This window comes from Balaenoptera borealis (assembly GCF_965194805.1).
Source record: "Balaenoptera borealis genome assembly, chromosome: 12".
Taxonomy (NCBI): Eukaryota; Metazoa; Chordata; class Mammalia; order Artiodactyla; family Balaenopteridae; genus Balaenoptera; species Balaenoptera borealis.
This window is the reverse complement of record NC_138869.1, coordinates 77075592-77099675: the sequence shown is the minus strand read 5'-3', so window position 1 is coordinate 77099675 and position 24084 is coordinate 77075592. Positions and strand designations below refer to the sequence as shown.

General features: G+C 51.0%; 1 protein-coding gene across 2 annotated transcripts in view; it reads right to left on the bottom strand.

The window, feature by feature from the left end:
- Nucleotides 1-2350: 2350 nt before the first annotated feature.
- Nucleotides 2351-24084, bottom strand: part of PTK7 (protein tyrosine kinase 7 (inactive)) — a 59910-nt gene continuing 38176 nt past the window's right edge. For both annotated transcript variants that reach the window (XM_082345477.1, XM_082345476.1), the window contains exons 6-20: nucleotides 23543-23691; nucleotides 23027-23293; nucleotides 19697-19830; nucleotides 19398-19533; nucleotides 19167-19286; nucleotides 17713-17862; nucleotides 17445-17595; nucleotides 17220-17347; nucleotides 15675-15878; nucleotides 14657-14812; nucleotides 13795-14027; nucleotides 12737-12817; nucleotides 4833-4984; nucleotides 3835-4013; nucleotides 2351-3343 (exon numbers count right to left, since the gene is read on the bottom strand). In XM_082345477.1, coding sequence (XP_082201603.1) covers nucleotides 3183-3343; nucleotides 3835-4013; nucleotides 4833-4984; nucleotides 12737-12817; nucleotides 13795-14027; nucleotides 14657-14812; nucleotides 15675-15878; nucleotides 17220-17347; nucleotides 17445-17595; nucleotides 17713-17862; nucleotides 19167-19286; nucleotides 19398-19533; nucleotides 19697-19830; nucleotides 23027-23293; nucleotides 23543-23691 — 2401 coding nt within the window. In that variant the 3' untranslated portion in view covers nucleotides 2351-3182. The remainder of the gene's footprint in view (nucleotides 3344-3834; nucleotides 4014-4832; nucleotides 4985-12736; nucleotides 12818-13794; nucleotides 14028-14656; nucleotides 14813-15674; nucleotides 15879-17219; nucleotides 17348-17444; nucleotides 17596-17712; nucleotides 17863-19166; nucleotides 19287-19397; nucleotides 19534-19696; nucleotides 19831-23026; nucleotides 23294-23542; nucleotides 23692-24084) is intronic.

The window sequence follows — 24084 nt, the reverse complement described above, 5'->3', positions numbered from 1 at the left end:
GCTTGGGTGTGTTCCTTCTAGAGGAATGTATTTTTTGCTTTATGCAAGTCTGTACCACTTGACTTCTTCCATGATCAGTATTACTTTTATGCAAAAAATTTTCCCTTAAAATTAAGCAAAGATAGAAACAGGGCAGAAGTAGAATAAATGGATCTTGGTGATGGCCTGCATGGGAAGGGGGTGCACAGAGAAGAGGGCTCATGATGGGTTGAGATTCTAAGTAAGGGTGACTATTCTCCACCAATAATGGAAACAGGGAACTTGGCTTAAAGAACAGGTTTGGGAGAGAGGTAAGTTCAGTTTGGGCCCAGGGAAACAGGTAGAGAGAAATGTCCTGTAGAAAAACGGGAGTGTGAGTCTGAAGCTTGAGGTAGAGGCTGGAACTGGAGCTAATGCTTTGGGAACTGTCCACACTGAAGGGCCAGTTAAAGTCACATGAGGTAAGATGAGATTCCTGAGGGTGAGAATGTAGAGAGAGGAAGGTCAAGGACAGAAGCCAGGAGAACAGCCATCTCTGGAGCAGGCAGAAGAAGGAAGCCACAACCAGGGCTGGAGAAGGCCTGGTCAGAGAAGGTGGATACGGCGTACCATCACCAAAGGCAAGAGAGGAGAATTTGAAAAGGCAGATGTGGCCAGCAGTGTTAGCCACTGCAGAGCGGTCAAGGAAGACCAGGCATCTTCCTTGACGCCTCTAAGAAGAGGCTTAGTGATAAATGACCTTCTACAGTACTGCCTTCCCAGTACTTCTGAGTGCATCCCACAGGAGGAAATAATTTTTACATCACAACATGGAGTGAATTCAATTATTGTACCCCATTTTCACACCCTGTGTTGGAATAAGATATCCACATCCTTTGCAGTCACATCCTACTAGTGCTGATGTTGGGTTTTGACATGTGACTTGCTTTGGCTGATAAAATGTTAAGAGACCGACGCTTTTAAATGTGCTGGCATGATCTGGCGGGACTTCTTGTGCTCCTGCTACTGCATGAGAGCATGCTCTGGGGGCCAGCAGAGTAGACCCAAACCAGACCTACCACCTGGTGCCAAGCCTGCCTGAACTCAGTTAAGTCCAGCCAAGATCAGCCAAACCTCACCAACTTGTAGATCTGTGAAAAAAATAAATTGTTGTTGTGAGATTTGGGGTTTTTATGCCGCAGCACCACCTCCATAGCTGACATAAGCTAACATACCCAAACACATATCAAATATAATAAACAAAATTTTGTAAAACAATACTTACCCATAAGGTATACAATGTACTCAGATAGTTTTTTATTGTTTCATATTTTTAAAATGATGGTTACAACCCACAATTTGAAAAGCACTGCTCTAGAGAAATTGTTCTTATGGGTTTTTTTTGTTTTTGTTTTTGTTTTTTTACACTCCAACACACCTGAGGGATGTACCACACTGTATATCTACAACAGTGGCTCACTTACCATTTGTGCAACCTTAGGGAAACTACCTGACCTCCCTGAGCCTTGGTTCCCTAATCTGTGAAATGGGAACAGTAATATCTGGCTAACAGAGTGGTCACAGAAGTTCAATAAGATAATGCATGTTAAGTGCTTAGCAAAGTGACTGGTACAGAGCAAGTATTTAATAAATATTAGCTGTTCTTTTCATTACTGAGAAATTTGGTGAGGAACAGAAGGAACTAGAGCAATTCCAGGGGTCAGGACTTATCTCTTTAGGATGGGAAACCATGCTGAAGTTACGATATGGTAGAGTGTAACTGATGACACAAGGTCTAGGTAATGAAGAGGCAGGAATCAAACCAGCTGAGGGCTGAAAGCCCTGGAGCACTGAGGCATCTGCTCAGTCCTATCTCCTCCATCACCTTCCTAGAGTCTTAAAGGGATTCAGAGACCTGAATCTGTCACTAACTCCTTCTCCAATCCCACTCTAACTAGTTCCCTCCTCACACTCCTATGCTCAATACCTGAGCATGAGTACCAGGCCAGCCAGCAGAGAATAATTAGTTGGCCTCAAAGAGCAACACAGGGTCACATGAACAAGAGGTGGCCTCACCTCCTCTGAGCCCACATTCTCAACAGCCCCAGGAGGAAACTCCCTGGCAGTCCAGTGGTTAGGACTCCATGTTTTCACTGCTGTGGCCCGGATTCAATCCCTGGTTGGGGAACTAAGACCCTGCAAGCCACGCAGTGTGGCTAAAAAAAAAAAAGTATTCAACTGCTCCATAAACCAGAGAGAAGGACCAGTGTCTGCCAGTTATCCCTGCCGAAGCACCCCCCCAAGACTCCGGGAAGGCACATGGCCCCTTCTGATAAGCGAGGGAAGAAGGCACATCATTTATGGGCAAAAAGTAGGGAATGAGCATCAGAAGCAGGTTGTAAAAAAGGCTTCTTTATTGAGAGCAGCGAGTGTAAAAAAAAACCAAAACAAACAAACAAACAACAACAACAACAATAAAGGTGTGAGGCAGGGGTGGCCCACTGTCCCATCTCCTCCAGGACCCACCCCTGCGTCCCATGCCCTCCCACCCCACGCTGCAATTACATACAAAAGCCGCCCACGGTGCATACAAAAAGGGCGGGTTATATAGTGTCAAAAGCTCCTGAAAACTCCTTCATCTGCCAGGCACTTAGGATGAGAAAAGGAGAGAAGGGTGGGGAGGAGGCGCAGGTCTGGGTCAGCGTGCACATGTCCATGGAGGGAGGGGGGGACTCGCTGGCTGGGTCCTCCATGATCCTAGTGCAGACCCCAAAGTGGTCCCCAGGGGCCAGAACAATCCAGGACTTGAGTATATTAAGGAACTCCCCTTGAAGCCAGCTCACCTCCAGCCTAGCCCTCCCCCAAGGAAGTTGGCAGGTGAGTGGCAGAACTGAACCTGGTGGAGGGGAGGAGACCCAGGCCAGAAATTGGGGTTACCTGAGGCACCCACACTGTCCCTGATGGGGGAAGGGGTGGCAGAGAAAGCTGCCCAGCCCAAAGCCCCAGTCACCCAGTCTGGGTCCAAATCAGCCTCCCCAAGGGCTGAGGGTGAGGAAGAGGAAGAAAGCCCAGGCCCTGCCTGACCTCAGCAGTGCCTGTGGTGCCCGGGCAGGGCCCCTAGGGCCCAAGAGGACCAGGATCTTGCCCATCATGCTGTGGGCACCCCTCAGGAGGTCCTCCCCTGCCCACGCCATCCTGAGGCACAGCCTGCCTGGGCTCCCTCCTCACGGCTTGTTATCCGCGGGGCTGTCTCCCAGGGTGTTGGCGATCTCGCTGAAGGAGGGCCGGTCCTTGGGGCTGAGGGCCCAGCAGCGCTGCATCAGCCGGTAGAGCTTGGAAGGGCAGCCCTCAGGCTGCGGGAGTCTGGCCTTCCCAGCCTGCAAGTCTGCAGAAAGACGGTGTGAAGAGGGTTAGTCAAAATATTTAACCGCCTGTCCAATACTCTGTGGAGCCTGCAGTTCCCACAGGCAACCACGTGGGGGAGACTCTGAGGGATGCTGGCCAGTATGGGTGAGCAAGGATTCAAGGAGCTTATAGAAAGCATCTTGCAAGCAAAGGGGAGGACTCCCCTGGTCCCAGCTCTCTCTGGCTGGAGGCGGCAGGGTCCAAGCAGCACAAGAAGCAGCCAATGAACAGGGGCTGAAGTGGGATCAATAGGCAGGCACCAGAGTAGCTAGAGTGAACGCTGGGAACAAGGACTATTTACCAACCAGTATGAAGGTATTTCGGTAATCTAACAAGTGGAGTGGCCGTATCCATGTACGTGCTGATACCAGCCCTGAGAGGGGTGGGGGAGCTGAACTGGCCCCGGGACCCTGAGCAAGCTCTCCACCTAGAGAACATCTGGAATTGTCTCTCGGAAATAGAGCTGCCTACCTGCCAGCACTTCATCATCTGCCTGCCCACCATGGGGCATTTCCCCGTGGGTGAACACTTCCCACATCAGCACGCCGAAGGCCCAGACATCAGACTTGGTGGAGAAGTCGCCCTCTAGGATGGCCTCAGGGGACATCCAGCGCAGCGGCACCCAGGCCTGGCGGAAGTGGTAGTACTCACTGCGGGACAAGAGGACACACAGGCATGGGGGTGGGGGGATGAGGGGCACAGCCTGGGATCCCAACCTCACCCCAGGTCTGGGTCTCATAACCAAGCTACAGCCCAGATTTTCTGTATCAAGGCATTCCGGGAAATTGGAAACATTTTTGCTTAGCAAGGGGTGGGGTGGGCGCGGGTTGTATACTGGATGAAATCTGGAGGCATCCACATGGGGTCTGACAGTTAAAAAATTCCCTTAAGAATCAGACTTCGCCTAATGTCAATATTTAAAAGCTAATAATCATACATACTTTCTATACTAGTTTAAAAGTGTGAAAAATGAACACGTTAAATGGAAAGAAATCTTAAAGGGCTTTACTAGTGAGAAACCAATCATGATTAAAGCAACAGTCAGACAAACCAGGGTGAGTCAGAACTGAGACGACTCGAGGGGAAGTTCCCGGAGGCACTAGATAATGTATATTCCAGCGCGATCTCTGGCTATGGGTGCTAAGCTTTAAGTCTTAGCCTTAAAAATAATAATTACTGAATTCAGGAAGTTACAGAGGGAACCATATGAATAGTTAAATTCTATATAAAACTATATAAAGTGTGACTAGTTACTTTTGAAAAAGGTTTATAATTTTTTTTTATCACTAGAGAAAATGTGTAAGATCAGGGAGCTGTGGTCCACTGGCTGGGATGCCTACTGCACCCTTGGGAGAGGGTGGGAAGGTTCTGCCCCTCCCGGGGCCTCCAGCTTTGGACTAAGCCCTTTCCCATCCCCCACCATCTGTGTCTGCCCTCTGCCCCTCGCCCACCCCACCTGTGCCCCCTACCTGTTGTACACGTCCTTGCTGAGCCCCAGGGCCGACACCTTCACCTGTCTCTGAGCGCTGACCAGGCAGTTTCGAGCGGCCAGGTCCTTGTGCACAAAGCGGTTGTTGGACAGGTGCTCCATTCCCAGGGCCACTTGGGTACACAGAGCCACCTGGAACGAGAAAGGGGGCTGTCAGAGCAGATCAGGACTGGGGTATCAGCGGACCGCCCTTGACACAGCTCTTGGTGGGGTCTCAGCACCATTAATGTGATGCTGAAGGAAGCCCCAAAACAAAGGCACAATAGCCTGTTCCCTTCTCTGTAAAATGGGAATAACAGGACCTGCCCTCCTGGGTTGCTGGAGAACTGAATTGAATGAAATAAAGTTTTCGGCCCCACTCCCATGCACAGCAGGTGCTAGATTAAGTGAGTCGCAGGTGGGGTGGGGAGAACACATAGTGACCACCTGCTGAGTGAAAAATAACTGGGCAGTAAGTATAGCTCACATCTTTAGGGGTTGCTCCTCTTTTTTTTTTTTTTTTACTTCAAAGTCACATATTTTCTACTAGTTGCATTTCATAAAAAACAAAATAAACAATCATATATATCTATATATAAAATATATGTGTGAGCGAAAGTAGATAGATACACACACACACACACACACACACACTGGTTGCCTCTGAGAAGGGTAGCTGGAGGCCAGAGAGAAAAGGTAGGGAAACTTTTGGTTTATATTTTTGGTGTGAACTACATATAGAAAAGCTCATAAAATATATGTCTACTTTCACGAATAACTATAACGCCCACACCCAGGTAACAGTCACCAAGTTAAAAAACCAATGATAGGCCCCCAGAAGCCCCCCACTGGCTCCTTCCCCATCACAAATTCTCCTCTCTCCTCAAGAGGTAATCACTATCCTGACTTCTATGAAAAAAATGTCTTGTCTGTTCTTTACAGTTTTACTGCTTATGCATATGTTCCTAAACAAACAATACAATTCCATTTTGCCTGTTTTAGAACCAGATAAGGCTGCAAGCATACAAATATGTATATTCCTTTGTGCCTTGATTCTTTCACTTAACATTGCAAGGTTCATCCTTTTTTTGGTATATCATTGTACTGAGTTCTTTTTCATCATAAACACATCATAATTTATTCCTTCTAATGTCGGTGGAAATTTGTTTCACCCACCCCCCGCCAGATTTTCGCTATTAAGAACAGTGTGGGGGCTTCCCTGGTGGCGCAGTGGTTGAGAATCTGCCTGCTAATGCAGGGGACGCGGGTTCGAGCCCTGGGCTGGGAAGATCCCATATGCCGCGGAGCAACTGGGCCCGTGAGCCACAACTGCTGAGCCTGCGCGTCTGGAGCCTGTGCCCCCACAACGGGAGGGGCTGCGATAGTGAGAGGCCCGCGCACCGCGATGAAGAGTGGCCCCCGCTTGCCGCAACTAGAGAAAGCCCTCGCACGAAACGAAGACCCAACACAGCTAAAAATAAATAAATAAATAAAGTAGCTATTAATTTTTTTTTAAAAAAAAGAACAGTGCTGGGCAACTACCGAGCCCACGTGCCACAACTACTGAAGCCCGCACGCCTAGAGCCCATGCTCCACAACAAGAGAACCCACCACAATGAGAAGCCCATGCACCGCAACGAAGAGTAGCCCCCGCTCGCCACAAACAGAGAAAAGCCCGCGTGCAGCAACGAAGACCCAATGCAGCCAAAAATAAAATTAAAAAAAAAAAAAAGAAAGAAAAAAGAACAGTGCTGGGTACTTCCCTGCTGACACAGTGGTTAGACTCCGAGCTCCCAATGCAGGGGGCCCGGGTTCGATCCCTGGTCAGGGAACTAGATCCTACATGCATGCCGCAACTAAGAGTTCGCATGCCACAACTAAGGAGCCCACGTGCCGCAACTAAGGAGCTGGCGAGCCACAACTAAGGAGCCTACAAGCCACAATTAAGGAGCCCACCGGCCACAACTAAGACCCAGCAGTGTGGGGTCATGGACTGTGAGTAGCTCTAGCATTACAAAATAATGCAAAACTATTTTCCAAAGTGTAAGAGAGTTGGGGAGATTTTTCACTGATACCTTTTAAAAGTTTTTGAGCCATGTGAATGTATTACATATAATACATTATATAACATATTAAATGTAATTATAATTAAGAAATATTAACATTTTAAAAATATACACCAATGCACTGAATGAATATCAATTGAGCATCTACTATACACCACATACAACTGGGTGCTGACAGAATATAACAGGGATGGCAAGACTGGGCTCCTGGTGAGAGGGCAGTCTAGAAGGGAGGTCAGAATTGTACCTGCAGAAGGGTGCCACCAATTGGGGGAAGGTGAGCCATGCCAAACAGAGGTAAAATCAGAGCACCAGGAGAGTGCTTGTAAAAACCAATGGTCCCTATGCCTCTGTCACCTTATCCAAACCTTGGGAGCAACACCAAGGGGCACAGGACATGTAGCATTTCCTTGTGTATAAAAACAAGACAAACAGAAATGCAAAGAGGTCCGCGTGGAAGGTTATTTAACAAGTTCCTGGCCAGCTGTGTATTTCTTCCAGCACACAGACTCACTTTTCAGGATCCATAAGGGAGAAGCCACCCACCACATACGCAATCACGGAGAGACAAACGTGGACAATGACCAGTATCGTGGGTGATCAAGAGAATACTAATCAAGACCCGACAAGGTATCATTTGCCACACATATGATTGCAAAAGGTCAAAAGTTGGCCTCTAACTTACCTCCAATGGTTCAGAAAAGTGCATAAAAATAATAATATACAGACACAGAGAATAATAAAGCAAATGGGGCAAAATGTAAACAATTGAATCTGGATAAAGGGTTTGTAGGAGCTCCTTGAACTATTCTTATAGTCTTTTAAGTTTGAAATATCAAAATGAAACAAACATACACACATACATACACACGCCAATAAACACATTAAAAAAATAACAATAACTAAGTAAAAGCAGCCTGTGTGTGGACCAATGACAGTATGTCACAGATTAACCAAGATTATGGTTTATCTGATTCTATGTCCCTGAAGTTCAAAAAGGAACAAAGGTGAATGTGAGTGGTAGAAGGGCTGCTCCCACATTACCCAGGGCAAGAAGGAGACCACCCAGTCAGAGAGAAGGGGGTGGGAACACTTGTTGTGCACCTACTGTGTGCCCGGGCCCTGAGCCAGGCTAGCTGCTCCCCTGCTTGCTCTCTGTGAGGTGGGCTCCTCCTCAGCTTTGCCCACAGTCCCAGCCAAATGCCAAAGCCTGGCTCTTTCCTGAACACTGCAGCCGCCTTTCCTGGGTCACCTCACTGTGGATGGGGGCACAGGAAGGGCTGTCTGCCATCAGTGACCCCAGGGGTGGGGTGCTGGCTGTGGACTGGCCCTTCGGCATCGCTGGCTGGCTCCGAGCAGCTTCACCAGCCTGGCTCCCAGGGTCACAGAAAGGCCAGGAGAGGAGCTGAGTCCAAACACTGGGAGAGGGGTCACTCCAAAGACAGATCTTCTCAGTCTGTGTGCTCTGACCAGTGAGATCCCTGCAGGCCCCACTGCCTCCACTGGAGGTTTGCTAATTGTGGTCACAACCTACTAGTATGGCATGAAACCCATTCAGTGAATCTTAACCAGCATTTTCTTTTTTTAAAGGAATAGAAAATATCAGAGTGTATCACACGTGGTAAGGATAACTATCATTCATGGAACTTTTTTCATGTTTTAAATATACACGTCTGGGACTTCCCTGGTGGCGCAGTGGTTAAGAATCCACCTGCTAATGCAGGGGACAACGGTTCAAGCCCTGGTCCAGGAAGATCCCACATGCCGAGGAGCAACTAAGTCCGTGCGCCACAACTACTGAGCCTGCACTCTAGAGCCCGCGAGCCACAACTACTGAGCCCACGTGCCACAACTACTGGAGCCTGCGTGCCTACAGCCTGTGCTCTGCAACTAGAGAAGCCACCGCAATGAGAAGCCCGTGCACCGCAATGAAGAGCAGCCACCACTCGTCACAACTAGAGAAAGCCCGCACGCAGCAACAAAGACCCAACGCAGCCAAAAATAAATTAATTAATTTTTAAAAAGTGACACTTTAGAATATTTAAAATAAATAAATAAATATGCACGTCTGTGTTGCATTGTGATATAAAATGTGCTTTTTTTTTTTTTTTTTTGCTCCTGTGTGTCTCAGTCAAAAAAAGTTTAAAAACAATGGTTTACACCTACACTGTCCAAACCAGTAGCCCCCTAGCCCCGTGTGGCTATTTAAGTTAATTAAAACTTAATAAAATAAAAAATTCAGCTTCTCCGTCTCTCTAGCCACATGCTAAGTACTCAGTAGCCACATGGGGCTGGTGACCACTGCACTGGACAGCACAGGTATGGAATGTTTCCACCACCTCGGGAAGTTCTATTAGGCAGCACTGATCCCAACCACGACCAGTCTGGACCCATTACATATCCAATATATCAACTGACACTGCATGTGCAGACAGGCTGAACACAGGCCACTACCAAGAGTTAGGGGAGGGCTTCCCTGGTGGCGCAATGGTTGAGAGTCTGCCTGCCAATGCAGGGGACACAGGTTCGAGCCCTGGTCTGGGAAGATCCCACATGCCACGGAGCAACTGGGCCCGTCAGCCACAATTACTGAGCCTGCGCGTCTGGAGTCTGTGCTCCGCAACAGGAGAGGCCGTGATAGTGAGAGGCCCGCGCACCGCGATGAAGAGTGGCCCCCACTTGCCGCAACTGGAGAAAGCCCTGGCACAGAAACAAAGACCCAACACAGCCATAAATAAATAAATAGGTAAATAAATAAATAAATAAAATTAAAAAAAAAAAAGAGTTAGGGGAAATCTCATCTTCTTGGTGTATTTTCTTTATCAAAAGTGAAGCCACAAAATCTCCGGAGAGCTTCCAACCAAATGCATGAGCCAATGAGAACTGGTCCACCGGGATTACTGAGCCGTCCCTGGGTGCAGAGCCGGGCACTGGATCTCCAAGGAAAAGGAGAGGTCATGCTCCCAAAAGAGCTCCCAGGCTGCCATCCTCAGGAAGCCCCAAGTGTCACTGGTGGTAAAAGGCATTATAAATGGACACACTCTACTTCAGGCTTCAAAACGCCCGGGCATTGTCCAGCCTTGCCCGATTGTCTGTAAGGGGCAGACAAAGGCTTTTGTAACAAGCCCTCCTCAGACTTGGCTTTCCCCTCAGCCTGCCCTCTCTGCTCTGGCTCACAAGCTAAACAATCTGCTGCTAGTCATGGGAACAGAAGACAGAGGTCTTGGCCCAGTGACTAACTTGCTATCTTTCCAGAGAAGCAGTGCTTCTGGAAATACTGGCTAAGCGAGGACAGTAAAAGGGAATTCTGTTAACCCAAGCCAGTTAAGTGTTTCCTTACTGCTGGGCAAGGCGCCATCAGATGGCCAGGGGATTAATTTTCAAATGCTGTTATAAACACCTGCACTTTGGTAAAGACCAGATCCACCCCTCCTTTCCAACTTTAACACCCTGGGGGCTCGCCCGAGTTCTGGCTAAGCCACCGTGACACTTCCCTGCTCTTCCCAAACAGGCTGCTGCTTCCCATCCGGCATCTGACTGCTTAAAGCAAAGCGCTGTCCACCAGGTGTGCTAAGCTGCCCCTGCTCCTGGTCCCATCGTTAGCTTGCAGGTGATCCATGGAGATATCACAGGATACAGTGCTGAAACTTCAAAATCTCCATCATCTTATCAGCTACTCTAACAAGCACCACCTACAATTATGCCAGCGCCCAGGGCGTGTGTCTTCGATTGCGATCACGATCCCACAGCTATCCTGGAACCCTCCCGAGGCTCCTCCCAGTCCAGGCATGGCACCCTCATTCCAGCTCTAGCTGGCCAGGAAGCAGCCTGCTTACCACTCCACCTCCCTTTAAAAACTGAACGTTTTCTCCTTCTATTCCCCCAGGACCCTAGGAATATAAAGTGGCACAGTAGCTCACTAAATTATTAGCGCAAGAAAGCATCTACAAATTTTAATATAGCTTTCCTAAGAATTTTCATTTTCATGGAATCCCCCAAAAGAAGTGTTTTTCAAACTACTGATTGAGACTCATATGGGTCTCAAAACCAATTTAGTGGGTTAAAAAAAAGAAAGGATAGGATAGGAAATATTAAGTGCATCAAATATAGGGTTGTGAAAGATTAATTTTAGTTGCGTGTGTGTGTGTGTGTGTGTGTGTGTGTGTGTGTGTGTGTGTTTGCTGGGCCATGATGTAAAATGCATTTTTTAAAATAAATTTATTTATTTTATTTATTTATTATTTTTGGCTGCGTTGGAGTCTTCGTTGCTGCGTGTGGGATTTCTCTAGTTGCGGTGAGCAGGGGCCACTCTTGGTTGCGGTGCTCGGGCTTCTCATTGTGGTGGCTTCTCTTGTTGCGGAGCACGGGCTCTAGGCACACGGGCTTCAGTAGTTGTGGCTCGCGGGCTCTAGAGCGCAGGCTCAGTAGTTGTGGTACACGGGCTTAGTTGCTCTGTGGCATGTGGGATCTTCCCGGATCAGGGCACAAACCCATGTCCCCTGCATTGGCAGGAGGATTCTTAACCACTGCGCCACCAGGGAAGCCCTAAAATGCATTTCTTGTAGGGGACTTTAACCAAAACCATTACAAAGCCACTATCCTACTCCTGGGCTCCTTGAACCTTAATGAGCTTAAGAATCAGCTGGAGAGCTTGTTTAAAAAATGCGGATCCTCAGACCCCACTCTCACGGATTCCGCCCTAAGTCTGAGGTACCGTCCATAAATCTACAATTTTTTTTTAAAGCAATGCCCTTCCCCCCACCATCCAATGCAGAATATTGTCCTTGGAGAGTATGAAACCCAACTTACTGAATTTTCCCCGTCAAGTTCAAGACACTTGGGCAAAAAAGTGTGGAAAGATCTTCAGCAACAGTGGTGACGACGCTCAGCCAAAGAGAGTCCCTTGGGTCACGTGATAGAAATAACTTCCTGTCACCTGCCTACGCCCCTGTCCCAGCCAAAGCAACATACCTAAACTCCTCTTCTTCCCACCATTCACCTACTTCTTGTCCTTGAGACTTGAACTCGAATGGCTTTCTCTACCAGGAGACCTTCTTTGTTAACCACACTGTCTGTCCACCTAAAGGACATGGACGTCTTCAACGTCTCTTATTTTATGTCTCTCACTTGCTTTCTGCGTCTTACCTGAAGTCTGTAAGGCACACGCCATACTCACTTACCCAAGCTCTCCCTCTAGATCCTAAGTGCCCCAAGGACGTGCGGCAGTCTCAATTTTGCATCCCCAAGGGCCCATGATGCCAGATTCACTGGCTCCACGCGTGTCCTGATTTGTTAGCTCTGGGGTCCTGACATCCCACCCAGCTGGAGAAGCACGTCCTGTCCTGTGGTTTTCCATATACAGCCATAGCAGACAATCCTGTGGATTCTCGGAGATGGAGGCAGGGGCACCATGTCAGGAGGCCAGTTCACACGCGGAGGATGAAGAAACACGCTCAGGGCCACGCCCAGCCCCAAAAGCCCCTAGACGCCCAGGCTGCCTGCTGCTCCTCCAGCTCAGCGTCCCAGGCAGGCGACAGACGTCCTGCTCCAGCGGCCAAGGTGAAGGGCAGCTCTTCTCCCCGAAGGCAACGTGGCCACACAAAGCCACTCACAGGCTCCATGACTGGGACAAGTCACTTAATCTCTCTAACTAAACCTTGGCGTCTTCACCCACAACTCGGATAGCGACATGTATCGCAGAGGATCACCGTGATCACTGAGGTAGGTACTTACACGGGGCCTGGCCCACAGGCTGCATTCAATCAGTGCACTTCTGTTAGGTAACTGTCCCGGGCCCTGGCCCACCTTGGGGGACTCGACCCCCCCCCCCCGTCCTCACCTTCTGCTTCGTGCTGAGGGGCTGCGACTTCAACTTTTCATCCTTGCTCTTGGAAATCCTCAGGAACTGTTTGAGGTCTCCCTGAGGAAAAGCCAAGCGTCTCTGTCAAGTCAGAGTACAGCTGGTATCTCCAAAACATCCAACCCAGCAGGTGCTCACAAGGTACCCGCCCCGGGGGGATGGGGGGGGGGTGAGAAGCCCCGACCTGAATGCCCAATCCCCAGCCCAGACCCCCTCCAATGGGGAGAGTCCAGTGGGAATTAAAAACTATAGGAAGTGCCTCCTAGAAGCTCTCAGTCGGAAAGGGAGGAGGACGGTCATTGCGACCCTCAGGGGAGGCCCCAGATGGGCAGGTGAGGAAGCCCCTGCCCTGAGGGAGCCAAGAGAGGAAAACCCCACAGCCCCCAACCCTCTGTCTTCACAGGGTCTTCACGGACCCCAGACAGGACAGACATAACAAAGAGGGGACACCAGCGGCAGAAACATGCACAAAGCGCTCATCAGCACTCACTAACGGAAAGACGAGGGTCACTCCGCCCCCTTCCTGCCCCCGAGCTGGGGAGTTTGACAAGCAGCAGTTTGAGAACCAAGGGGATTAGGCCTAGATGGGCCAGGGAATGAAGAGCGAGGGGTGGAGCTCGGCGTGACAAGCAGGGTGGAAAGAGAAGGCTAGTGGCGGGGTTAACACTGTCCCTCAAGTGGTACGGGCTACAGGGAGAGAAGGAAAGCCAGTTTCTGACGTGTTTATTCTCAAGGGCTGACAAGCCCTGGGGAGGGAAAAAAAAAAAACAAACCAAAGAAAACAAGAGTCAGAGAAGAGGACCTGGAAGGCAACCAGGCAGTGGGCAGAGGGAGAAGCCGGAAGAACCTGGGCCCAACCCCCAGACCTGGGGCTGGCAGACGGGGTGCGGGTCAACGAAAGGCGGGTGTCGGAGAGCTGGGGGGACAGGAGGCTGAGCATCTCAAGGTGGTGACAGCAGGTTCCCACGGTGCCCCCCGCCCCCCAGGTCAGAGCACTGCCCAGCCCGAGACAAGCAGGGCCCCGGCCAGCAGCATACCAGGTCCACATACTCCAGCACCATGTAGTGGGGCTCGGCCTCCCGGCACAGCCCCAGCAGCCGCACCACGTTGGCGTGGTTCAGCTTCCCAAACATCTCGAACTCCCTCCGGAAGTCCAGCTGCTGCTGCTCGTCCCGGCTCTGCAGGCTCTTCACAAGCACCAGGGTCTCTGGCACCCCCTCCTCCAAGCCCTGCGCCTTTGCCAGGAACACCTCCCCAAACTCGCTCTTCCCTGCGGGCACACGTCTGAGTCGGCCAGCAGCCTTCCCCCGAGCAGAGAAAAGCCCCTGACTTGGGAGGCACCTGGCCCGTGTCACACAGCAGGGAGTCTCTCTGCTCCACCCGCCTGGACCAGGCGGTGGCCCCAGCTGTGTGGGTGACCCTGAGCAAACCACTTCCCCTTCTGCCCTGGGCTTGGCAGTCGCTAACAGTGAAATAAAGGGGTCAGATTAATAGTATTTTCTAGAGGGTGGTCTGTATGAGAATTTTAGGTCGTTCACCATAAACAGATCTTAGTTCTACATTCTAACCTATGCTCAGAAAACATTTAACTAGCACAGATCCGTAACTTCTCACAGTTCTTCCTAAAACAAAGCTAACTTTAGTTAGATTTTTTTTTAAAAGGTGAGGGAGAGTCAATCTAAAGAAAATATCAAGTGAATAATACACAGGAATGACAAAATCTGTGGAGGTGGGGTGTGGACAACAGGCGGGGGACACACTGGACCGGGCCTCCCCAAAGCTCCCTCCATTTCTGATGTTCTGGGCCTCAGGGACTCCAGAGCCACCAGCCCTAGTGCAGCCCCAAGACAGACCAGAGCCTGTAGTTAAGTAGGGGTGATGATGGCCAAGGCAACACACCCAGTGTGGTGATGGGCTGCAGGCTGGCCCGAGGGAAGTGCATCTTGTCACTTGTGCTGTGGCGTTTGTTGGTGGCCGCGGAGCCGGAGCCCAAGCTGGTCAAGGCCACTTCCTCTTGGATCTCTGCTGAGGGCTGTCCGTTCTGCAGAGGCCCGCCTGGGAAGAAGGAGCAGGGAGGGTGTCAAGATAAGACCTGACACTCTGGCCACCACAGGGACAGCAGATCTTTCCCACAATCTCCCACTTCTACCAAAGGGGTCCAATCCTGGGGTCCCACACAAAATCCACACACAATCCAACCGATGAACTGATGGGGCTGGGGCGAGGGAGACAGGCATCCCTTAGGGTATGACCACTGATTGACACAGCCGATTACAACTTCTGAAATGGAACAAACTGCACAAGTTTCATCTGAGTCACTGGTCCCTGGACAGCATGGTGACATAAGGGTTTTTGCTTTCATAGGGTCTCCTACAGGCACAAAGGGAAAATCACAACAAGTGAAACCCAGGCCCTGCTCCTGAACTCCTGAACTGAGAGGGGAGACTCAGCAATGTCCCCAGGGGGCCCCCAGTCAGAGGAGAGAATGGCAGGAGGAGGGAAACAGGCAGAGAGATCGCCCCTGGGGAAATTCAAAGACTAATGGGGGGAGACAAGGTGTACAAAGAAACATGAACACCTATACTTAAATTATGTCTGTGGTTTCGAACTGCAGGGAGAAGGCAGGGAAACGTAGGAGGCTGGCCCAAGAGGCTCCAATGAGCAAGATGTAAGCCAGGTTGCACAGAAGCCAAGGCCCAGGGAATCGGCCAACTCCAGGCTTCCAGCTGGGATTGGGGCAGGGGGGCGGCGGCGCGGGGGAGGAAGGGGGGGAGGGCGGGCGGTGTGGCTCTGCTCTGGCTCCAGCTGTTCCCTCCAGCGCCACAGCGCTGTCCTCCGTGGCCACGGGAGGGCGCTCAGCACCTGCGCACAGCACCGCCTCCCTCTTCCTCGGCCTCCCTCCTCCAGGGCCCCTCACCATTGAGGCACTCCATCTCTGGCTCTTCGCCCTCCGGCTGCTTCTGAAGCCGCTTGGCCTTGCAGCGCTTCTTGCAGTAGAACATGAGGCCCAGCACGGCAATGATGTAGGCCACGGCGGCACCCACCGACAGCCCGATAGTCTGGATCATCTTGTAAGGTGGAGGGCTGCCCAGGCCCTCCGACTCCTCCAACACCGGTTTGTCTGAGAGACATACAGATAGGTGTGAGCAGGGGCTGCTGAAGCAAGCCCAGCCCTACTTCTCTACTGGCCGCTCCCTACTGCACACATACGACAACCTCCCAGACAGACACTTGATAGCCTGACCAAGCCAGAGCGACCCAGGGAGGGTCACCACCATCAATGGCGTCAACAAGGGCCAGGTCCTCAGGGCCCCACCAAGGCCAGAGGGAGCTCTGCAGGAGTTGAGGCCAGTGATTCCCAAGCTGGCTCTGCATCCGGACACGAGGCCGGGGACACACGTAAGAAGCACACCTGTTGGCCCCACCACAAACCCATGCTGTTTGTTAACAAGCTTCCTTAGTGACTTGACATCATGAGTCAGGCTCTGAAGAGCTGCATCTGGGAACTTTTGGTTTAGAATCCCAGCCATCGCCCAGCACAGAGTGGTTCTTCAAGAAATGTATTGGTAGGGACTTCCCTGGCGGTCCAGTGGTTAGGGCTCTGCACTTCCACTGCAGGGGGCATGGGTTCAATCCCTGGTCAGGGAACTAAGATCTTTCATGTGCGGCACGGCCAAAAAAAATAAAAAATAAAAAAAAAGAGAAACGTATTTGCAGAAGGGATCTTCTAGTCTAGGGGCTTTCAGTGGCCTCAGGTCCCATGGAGAAAGAGGTGCCAGGAGGAAGAGAGGCCCAAGGGGGAGGCCATGCAGGATCCCCCAACTCTCACACACACCCAGTGGCTTCAACCAAGGAGGCTGTCACTTCACCTTACCCATTTAAAGTTCCACATAAAACTCTGTCTAGAAAACCAGTTCTGCTGCTAAACCAAAAAAAGTGTGAAACCTCTCATTTAAACCACTCCCACCTTACAGAGAAAAAAGCCCCTGGGGAGGAAATAACACCTGCAAGGGCACAGAGATGGTTAGCAAGAGAGGCCAGACCCAAACCCCAAGTCCCTGACCCTAGTCAGGGTGTTTCACCTGACACATCATCCTCTCTGGGCCTCCAGGGTAAAGGAAACTTGTGCTGCTGCATCCTGGCCGGATCCCCTCCCCGCCCACCCAGGGACCTGTAGGGAGACCTGGGAGGAAGCATTTTAGGACAAGGGCACCATCCCCCTGACTCCCCTGGAACAGACACACACCCACTAGCCATGGAATGTTTAAGGGAGAGCCCAGGTCCAGGCAAGGAACCTGAGACTGACTGTGAGGTGGCCCGGTGGAGGGGACACAGCTGAATGCCCGCGCCCACCGCAAAAATGGTTTCGTGCCTTCTGTGTACAGGGGCCAATGAGTACAAGGATGAGAAAGAAGTGAGGTGCCCCCACTTCCTGTGCAGGACACCCCTCCGGGTCCCATACCCACGACATAGAGGGGGGCCTCCGTGTGCTTGATATTGCAGCTGTTGCCCGCGATGCAGGTGTAGCGGCCCGAGTCCTCAGGGGCAACATCGTGGATCACCAGGGAGCCGTTCTGGAAGATGTGCATCCTGCCAGGAGAGAAGTCACAGCGTTGCCCACCAGGCCAGCTCCAGGGAGACTGGGCTGCAGGAGAGGCGGGGTGGGTGTGGGAAGGAGACAGCCTACCTGGGTCCCAGCTTGGTGGGGTCCAGGATACGGTCTTTGCCCTTCCACTGAATGAGTGGCTTGGGGTCCCCCTGGGCCTCGCACCGCAGCAGGGCCGTGTGGCCCTGGTACACGGTCGTGCGCTCCGGCTCCACCTTGAAGGTGATGAACACTGGATGGGAAGAGCCCGGTGAGGGGCAGGGAGCACTGAGCAAAGGGGCTGGCGGGGTGCAGGCAGCTGCCCCACAGGGCCCGCCAGCCCCAGCCCCAGCACCCTGCACGGTCGCACCTGCCACGGTGAGCTGGACGTGGGCACGGATCTGGCCCTGCAGCCCGTTGGAGGCGATGCAAGTGTAGTTGCCAGCATCATTGCGGGTCACCCTGGAGAAGTGCAAGGTCCCGGCGTTGTCTGTCACCCACTCTGGAAGGCTGCTCCCATCTACAGGGGCAACATTGGGGAATGATGGGATGGACCAGAGTCCCATGGGTGGCCAGCAATGCCCTCAGTCACTCACCTCTACTGAAAAACACGCCATCGCTCCTGGCTATTCACAGACAAGATCCAAACGCCTGAGCCAGGCATTGGGAGTCCCTATTACTTACTCCTTTTCTAATTTTTCAGTCTCACATCCTTCTACTGCCCTGTAAAACGTTCCACTTCCACCAAACTGGACTTCTGCTTGGGCTTGGAATTTGCCTTGCTCTCACCCTCAATGCCTGTCACTCTCCACTCCTAGAACCCATTCCTGCTCTTTGCCATCGTCCCACCCATTCTGAGTCCCACCCCCCACAGACAGCTCCCCCAGACACCTGAGCAGAGACAGCCCACTTGCTGCTCAGAATCTACAACCCCACTCTCTCTCACTGTTAATGGGAATGTAAAAACCTTTTAAAAAACAATTTGGCCATTCGCATCAAGGGTTGTAAAAATGTGCATACCCTTTTATACATAATTATTCCATTTCTGGGAATCTTTCCCAAAGGAAATAAACCCAAGTCCAGAAAAAACTCTGCCTCAAGATGTTTACTGCAGCAATAAAAAGACAGAGAGAGAGAGAGAGAGAGAGACAGAGAGAGAGAGACAGAGAAAGGGAGGGAGGAAGGGAGGGTGGTTAACAACCCAAATGTCCAACATTTAGGGGATATTTAAGTAAATTACAGTGAATCCAATCATTGGAATATTATTGCAATCATCAAAACCAATGTTTATGTACAAAACCACGGGGAAATGCTTGATAATGTTAAGTAAAAATAGATAAAATTACATACAGTTATCTGCATCTTCCATTTCTATAGTAAGCATGACATACTCATGGAAGTATAATAAGTGAAAATTATATGTACAGTAAAACTGCTATGTAAAAACAAAAAGACGTACACAGAAAAAGGTACACACCCAGAGATGACTGATGGTAGGATTATGCATTATTTTCTGCCAAAATTTTCTAAAGGATTACTTTTACGTTGGAAAGGATGACTATTTTGAAAAGGGGGAAAGAAGGACTTTACGGCTCTGTCTGGACCAATCCAATCATTTGTTGCCTTGAGTCGTCTTATATGTTGTCTAATGCTGTAACCTGACCTCTTTTGTGTCTGGCTTTTTTTTTCTAACTGGACCAGAAATCGGCCCCTACATTTCTTGTCTATCCCAAAGTTTCGGGCACTCAGCTGGTCCTCAGACAGGCATACATCTGACCGGTGGACTGCCTGCTGCCCCCCACCCCATGCTCACACAGTACCCACCTGCCCGGACCCACTTAATAGTGGGCTTCTCTCGGCCTGTAGCTGAGCAGGGAACTGTGGCCTCCTTGTCAAACTCCATGCACTGCTGCGGCCGGGGCGGTGGTGTGAACTTGAGCTTTTCTGTTTCAGTAGCGGAAAAGGGGAGGAATTGAGGCGGCAGGCCTGAAGATTCTGGACCCTGCTGCTCCCTCCCTGGTCCTCTCCTGCCCAGGAGGCCAGGCGCCAGCTCACCCAGCACTTGGACGCGGGCCTGGGCCTCGATGCTGCCAGCGGGGGTGCTGCTCATGCAGCGGTACCACGTCCCGTCGTACACCTCCACGCTGTTGATGCGCAAGGTCCCGTTCTTGAAGACCTCGAACCGCGAGTCCTGCAGCACAGGAGATGTGCCTGAGAGCAGGTCTCGGCCTGCCCCCCACCATCATCTCCCTGGGGGCAGCCTCGGGGTTGGGGGAAGCGGGCCTTGGAGGTGAGCACAGAGGACTCTGTGTCCCCGCCTCCCCCCACCCCCCAGCAGTAATCCCCGTTCTCACCTCAGAGATGAGCATCTGGTTTCTGTACCAGGAGACTGTGGGTTTGGGTGTGGCCTGGGTCAGGCAATGCAAATAGCCTGGCTTGCCCTCCTCCAGCTGGCTGTCTTGGGGCTTCTCCAGCCACGTGGGCACAGCTTAGAGGGACAGGGAGGAAAAAGAAGGTTGACCAACACATCTGCAAAACCAACAGATCCAATCCCAAGAAACTCTAATACCCTCCCCGCCAACCCCGGTCCTGAGTTTAGAAACCCTTGTCTGCTCCGGTGATAACTGCAGCCATTACCCCTTAGTGAAGGCCCATGTGCCGGCACCTTTTGAACATTATCGTAGTTAATGATCACAATATACCCCCAAGGTATTTATTTTTATACCCATTTTATAGATAAGACAACAGAGGTTCAAAGAAGTAATGGTGATTTATTAATCAATGACAGAGAGAGGATTGAAAACTCTGGTCTGCATGACTCCAAAATCCTTGCTTTCTTTATTACACCATAACGTTCCAAGGCTCGGTTCTTGAATCTCTGTTCCGTTTTAGCCATGCTCATCCCCTGAATGATCTCATCCAGTCCACGGCTTTCAGTACTATCCAAGTGGATGAGTCCCAAATACACAGCGGGGCTCCTGACCTCCCCCCAATGAACTTCAGACCTGCAAATAGTACCAGCGTTTCCAATTGGATATCTAATAGGCACTTCAGGCTTTATACGTGCAAAAGAGAATGCTCAATTTCTCCCCAAACCTGCTCATCTCAGTTTTCTCTATCTCAGTAAATAGCACCACTATCCAGCCAACTGTATAAGCCAAAAACTTAGTTGACTTCTCTCTCTATGGCTTCCCCCGCCATCACATTCATTCTACACAAACCTCATCTACCTCAGCTCTAAAATGTATCCTAAATTTCACCACCTCCCACCTCCACCGCTACCACCTCTGTTCAAGCCCCTTAAACACCTCCCCTAGATGATTACAGTCATCTATTAACTGGTTTCCTGTTTAGACTCTTGCCCCTAACAGTCTATAGTCTTCTCAGAATAGCCAGAGTCACCTTTTGAAAATGTCACTCTCACACTCAATCCCTGCAAGGACTTCTCATCCTCTGACTTGGTGGGGCAGACTTTGCAAAGATGGCTTTAAACAGTCCTCCCATCTCTTGCTTCTCTTTGTAATGTGACGTTGCCACTTTCCCATCAAGAGGCAGGGTCTATTTCTCTACTGCCTGGAATCTGGGTGGCCTGTGACTTGCCCTGTCCAATGGAATATAGTGGACAATGTCTAAGCTAATGCCTTGAGAAGGCTTGCAGCATCCACTTTTGCACTCTTGGAACCCAGCCTCCACGTGAGAAGCCTGAGCTAGTCTGTTGGAGTGGCCGTGTGGAAGGGAACCAAGGCACCCTGATCGATATCCTCCCTCAACTGCCAGACTGAGCGAGGCACCTGAGGGGGGACATCAGGGAACAGCCAGCCACCAGCTGATGTATCAGCTGCCGCCAACAGCACATGGAGCTGAACCATACCCACAGAATCAATCATGAGCAAATCAGTGGCTATTGTTTCAAGTTTTGGACTGGTTTGTTACACAGCAGTAGATAACTGGTACACTTGTATTACAAGCCAAAGTCCTTACCATGATCTTACAAAGCTTCATATGATCTAATCTCTGCCTCTCAGACAACCTCAACCACACTCACCATCACTTATTCAACACAAGCCACACAGGCTACTGCTGTCCCTTCAATTTACAAGCCCATTTTTTGCTCAGGGCCCGTCCACGTGGTTCCCTCTTTAATTTAAGCATCAGCTCAAATACCACCTTCTAAAGAAATCTTCTCTAAACTCCCCTTGTCCCTCATGCCGTCTGTCACTTACCCTATTTTATTTTTCTTCATGGCTCTGCTGCCACCTAAAATCACGTATTTGTTCATTCAACTGTTTTCCTTGTTTGCTTTGTTGCTCCTATTAGCCTACGAACTCCACAAGGAGAAGGATTTTTGTCTGCTTTGTTTATTGCTGCATTCCCAGTACTGGGAGCAGTGCCTAGCACAAGGAAGGCACTCGATAAATCTGTTGATGGAATGCAGGGATGGAGTCCTCCCTCCTCCGGACTGTACCCCCTACCCCTTCGCACCAGTCCAGCCCTGCGTGCGTCACATACTCTAACTCCACAGGCCTTCTTCTCAGGGAGCAGTGCAGGCACAGGGCACTCTTGGTGCCTGTCAAAAGACTGATCAAAGCCAGCACTCCCACCTCCAGCACGCATATGCCTCACTTGGAGCATTTGTTAAACACTCTTTGGGCCCACCCCCAGAGAGGCTGGGGGCAGGAGATGTGGAGTGTGGTCCCAGATTCTGCATTTTTAAAAGCATCCCCAATAAAACAGGTGAACAACAGACCCCGACTGGAGAAAGGCTGATCGTGGCTGCTTGCATTTGTCTGCATGTCGCTGTGGAAGTGTCCTGAGCGCATGTTACCTGGGTGCTGCAGCTTCCCACCTGAACCAGGTACCTGAGCACGAAAGCGCATGTCTCCTAGGTTTTAGTATCTTAATGGGAATAATACCATCACAACTTACAAGTGTACAAAGCTCTTTTCATGTTTGAAATCTTTCTGAATTTTTGCAATTTACCTACTTGGAAAGATGTAGAGGTAAACAGAAGAAGCAGGTTGCAAAATGGTATGTGTGTGTGTATGAATTTGTCTCAGATATCCTTTTAAATTATCACAAACGTTTGACACAGGCATGGTGTAAATAAGTAAATCTCTATGCCTGTAGCAAGGGTATATAGGTCTTTATCATTTATTTCACAAGTCATATGTCCACTGTAGAAATCTGGAAAGTATAACAACAAATAAAATAATTACTACATATAACTCCGACACATCACCTTCCCAAAAAAGAAAAGGAAAAATCTTTTTTATCTACTTCACTGATCTTTCTGGCCATCTAGCAGGGAAGGTAGTGAGTTATTAAGCCCTATTTTATGGATGAGGAAACTGACCCCTGGCAAGGCAGGTGACTTTCTACCCATGGTCATTCCATGCACTGGGGACAGAGTAGGACCTGGGTCTCAAGACTCCCACTCCGTTGCTTTGTCCTCTGCAGCCAGAGGGCCACTTTTCTGGCACCCCAACCTCTGTGCCTGGCTCGCCACTGTCCACTCCAATATCACCTCCCAGCGGCTGACTGGTTCCCAAGCCAGCAGGGCTCAGAGCTGAGGCGGGGCCTCAGGTGAGCACCAGGGAAGCCTCTATCCATCACACCCAGAGCCCAAGACCTCCTGGGACCTGGGCTCCCCTCCTCGCCTCGCCCTTCAGGGCAAAGGTGCTCACTGGCCACGGTGACGTTGACATCCTGTCTCCGCCCACCAGCCAGGTTGGCCGCATGGCAGGTATAGACACCAGCATCGCTCTCAGCAGTGCTGGCAAACACCAGCTCATGGCCCTGCTGGTAGACTCTGCCGTGGGCAGGCAGACGGGCTCCCGCGTGCTCCCACCACACACTGGGCTCCGGCAGACCCTGGGGGGGAGGGCAGGCCACACGCTCCTCGCTGCCAGCCGTGAACACCCGTGGCTCAAATGGTGGCATATCTTCAATCTCTGCAGGGATGGGAGCAGACAGCCTGGTTATTGTGGGGCCCAGGGTACCTGATGTTCTCCCGCAGCAAGCCTTGCCCTTTCCAGCACGAGCCCTCCCCATGACCTTCAGCATTTCCTCTTCCAACCGCAGCATCCTCTTCCTCCCTCTGCCCTCCAAGCTGCTCTGAGTGGAAACAGGAGCCTAAATCTCTACATGCCCACAACGTTGAAGGTGGCTCCCACCTTGGCACCCCAGACCCAGGGACCCACCTGCCAGGTGGAGAGTGGCCTCCAGGATGACAGGAGGGCCCCTCTGGCCCTGGCCTACGCAGCGGTAGACCCCTGCATTGCGCGGCCGGACCTGGGTCAGCAGCAGGGACCCGTTGGCAAACACGGTGGCTCTGCGAACGTGCGGGGGGCTGTGGAGGGGAGAGAGTGCTCTTTGAAAGGAGTGGCCCACAGGCCTCCTTCTGGAGAGCAGCCAGTGGAACCCCATCCTGCACAGGTCAGATATGCAGGAAGGAATCAACCAGGAACAGGGCAGAGAGAAGGAAGCCAACACGCCACGCTGGTGTGTGCGTGTGTGCCTGTGTGTGCACGTGTGTGCGTGCGCTTGTTCGTGTGTATGTGGAGGTGTGTATTCTAATTACAAGAGACGCAGCTTTGGGGCAGCCAGGCGAGCAGCAGTGCAAGTGGGAGGCAGCAAGCAATCAATGTGGAGACACAGGGGCCACCTTCCCACTGAGTCAAGATACGCCTGCTGGTAAAGCAGCAGCTCCAGCACCACAAGTCCCTCAGACGCACCAGATGGA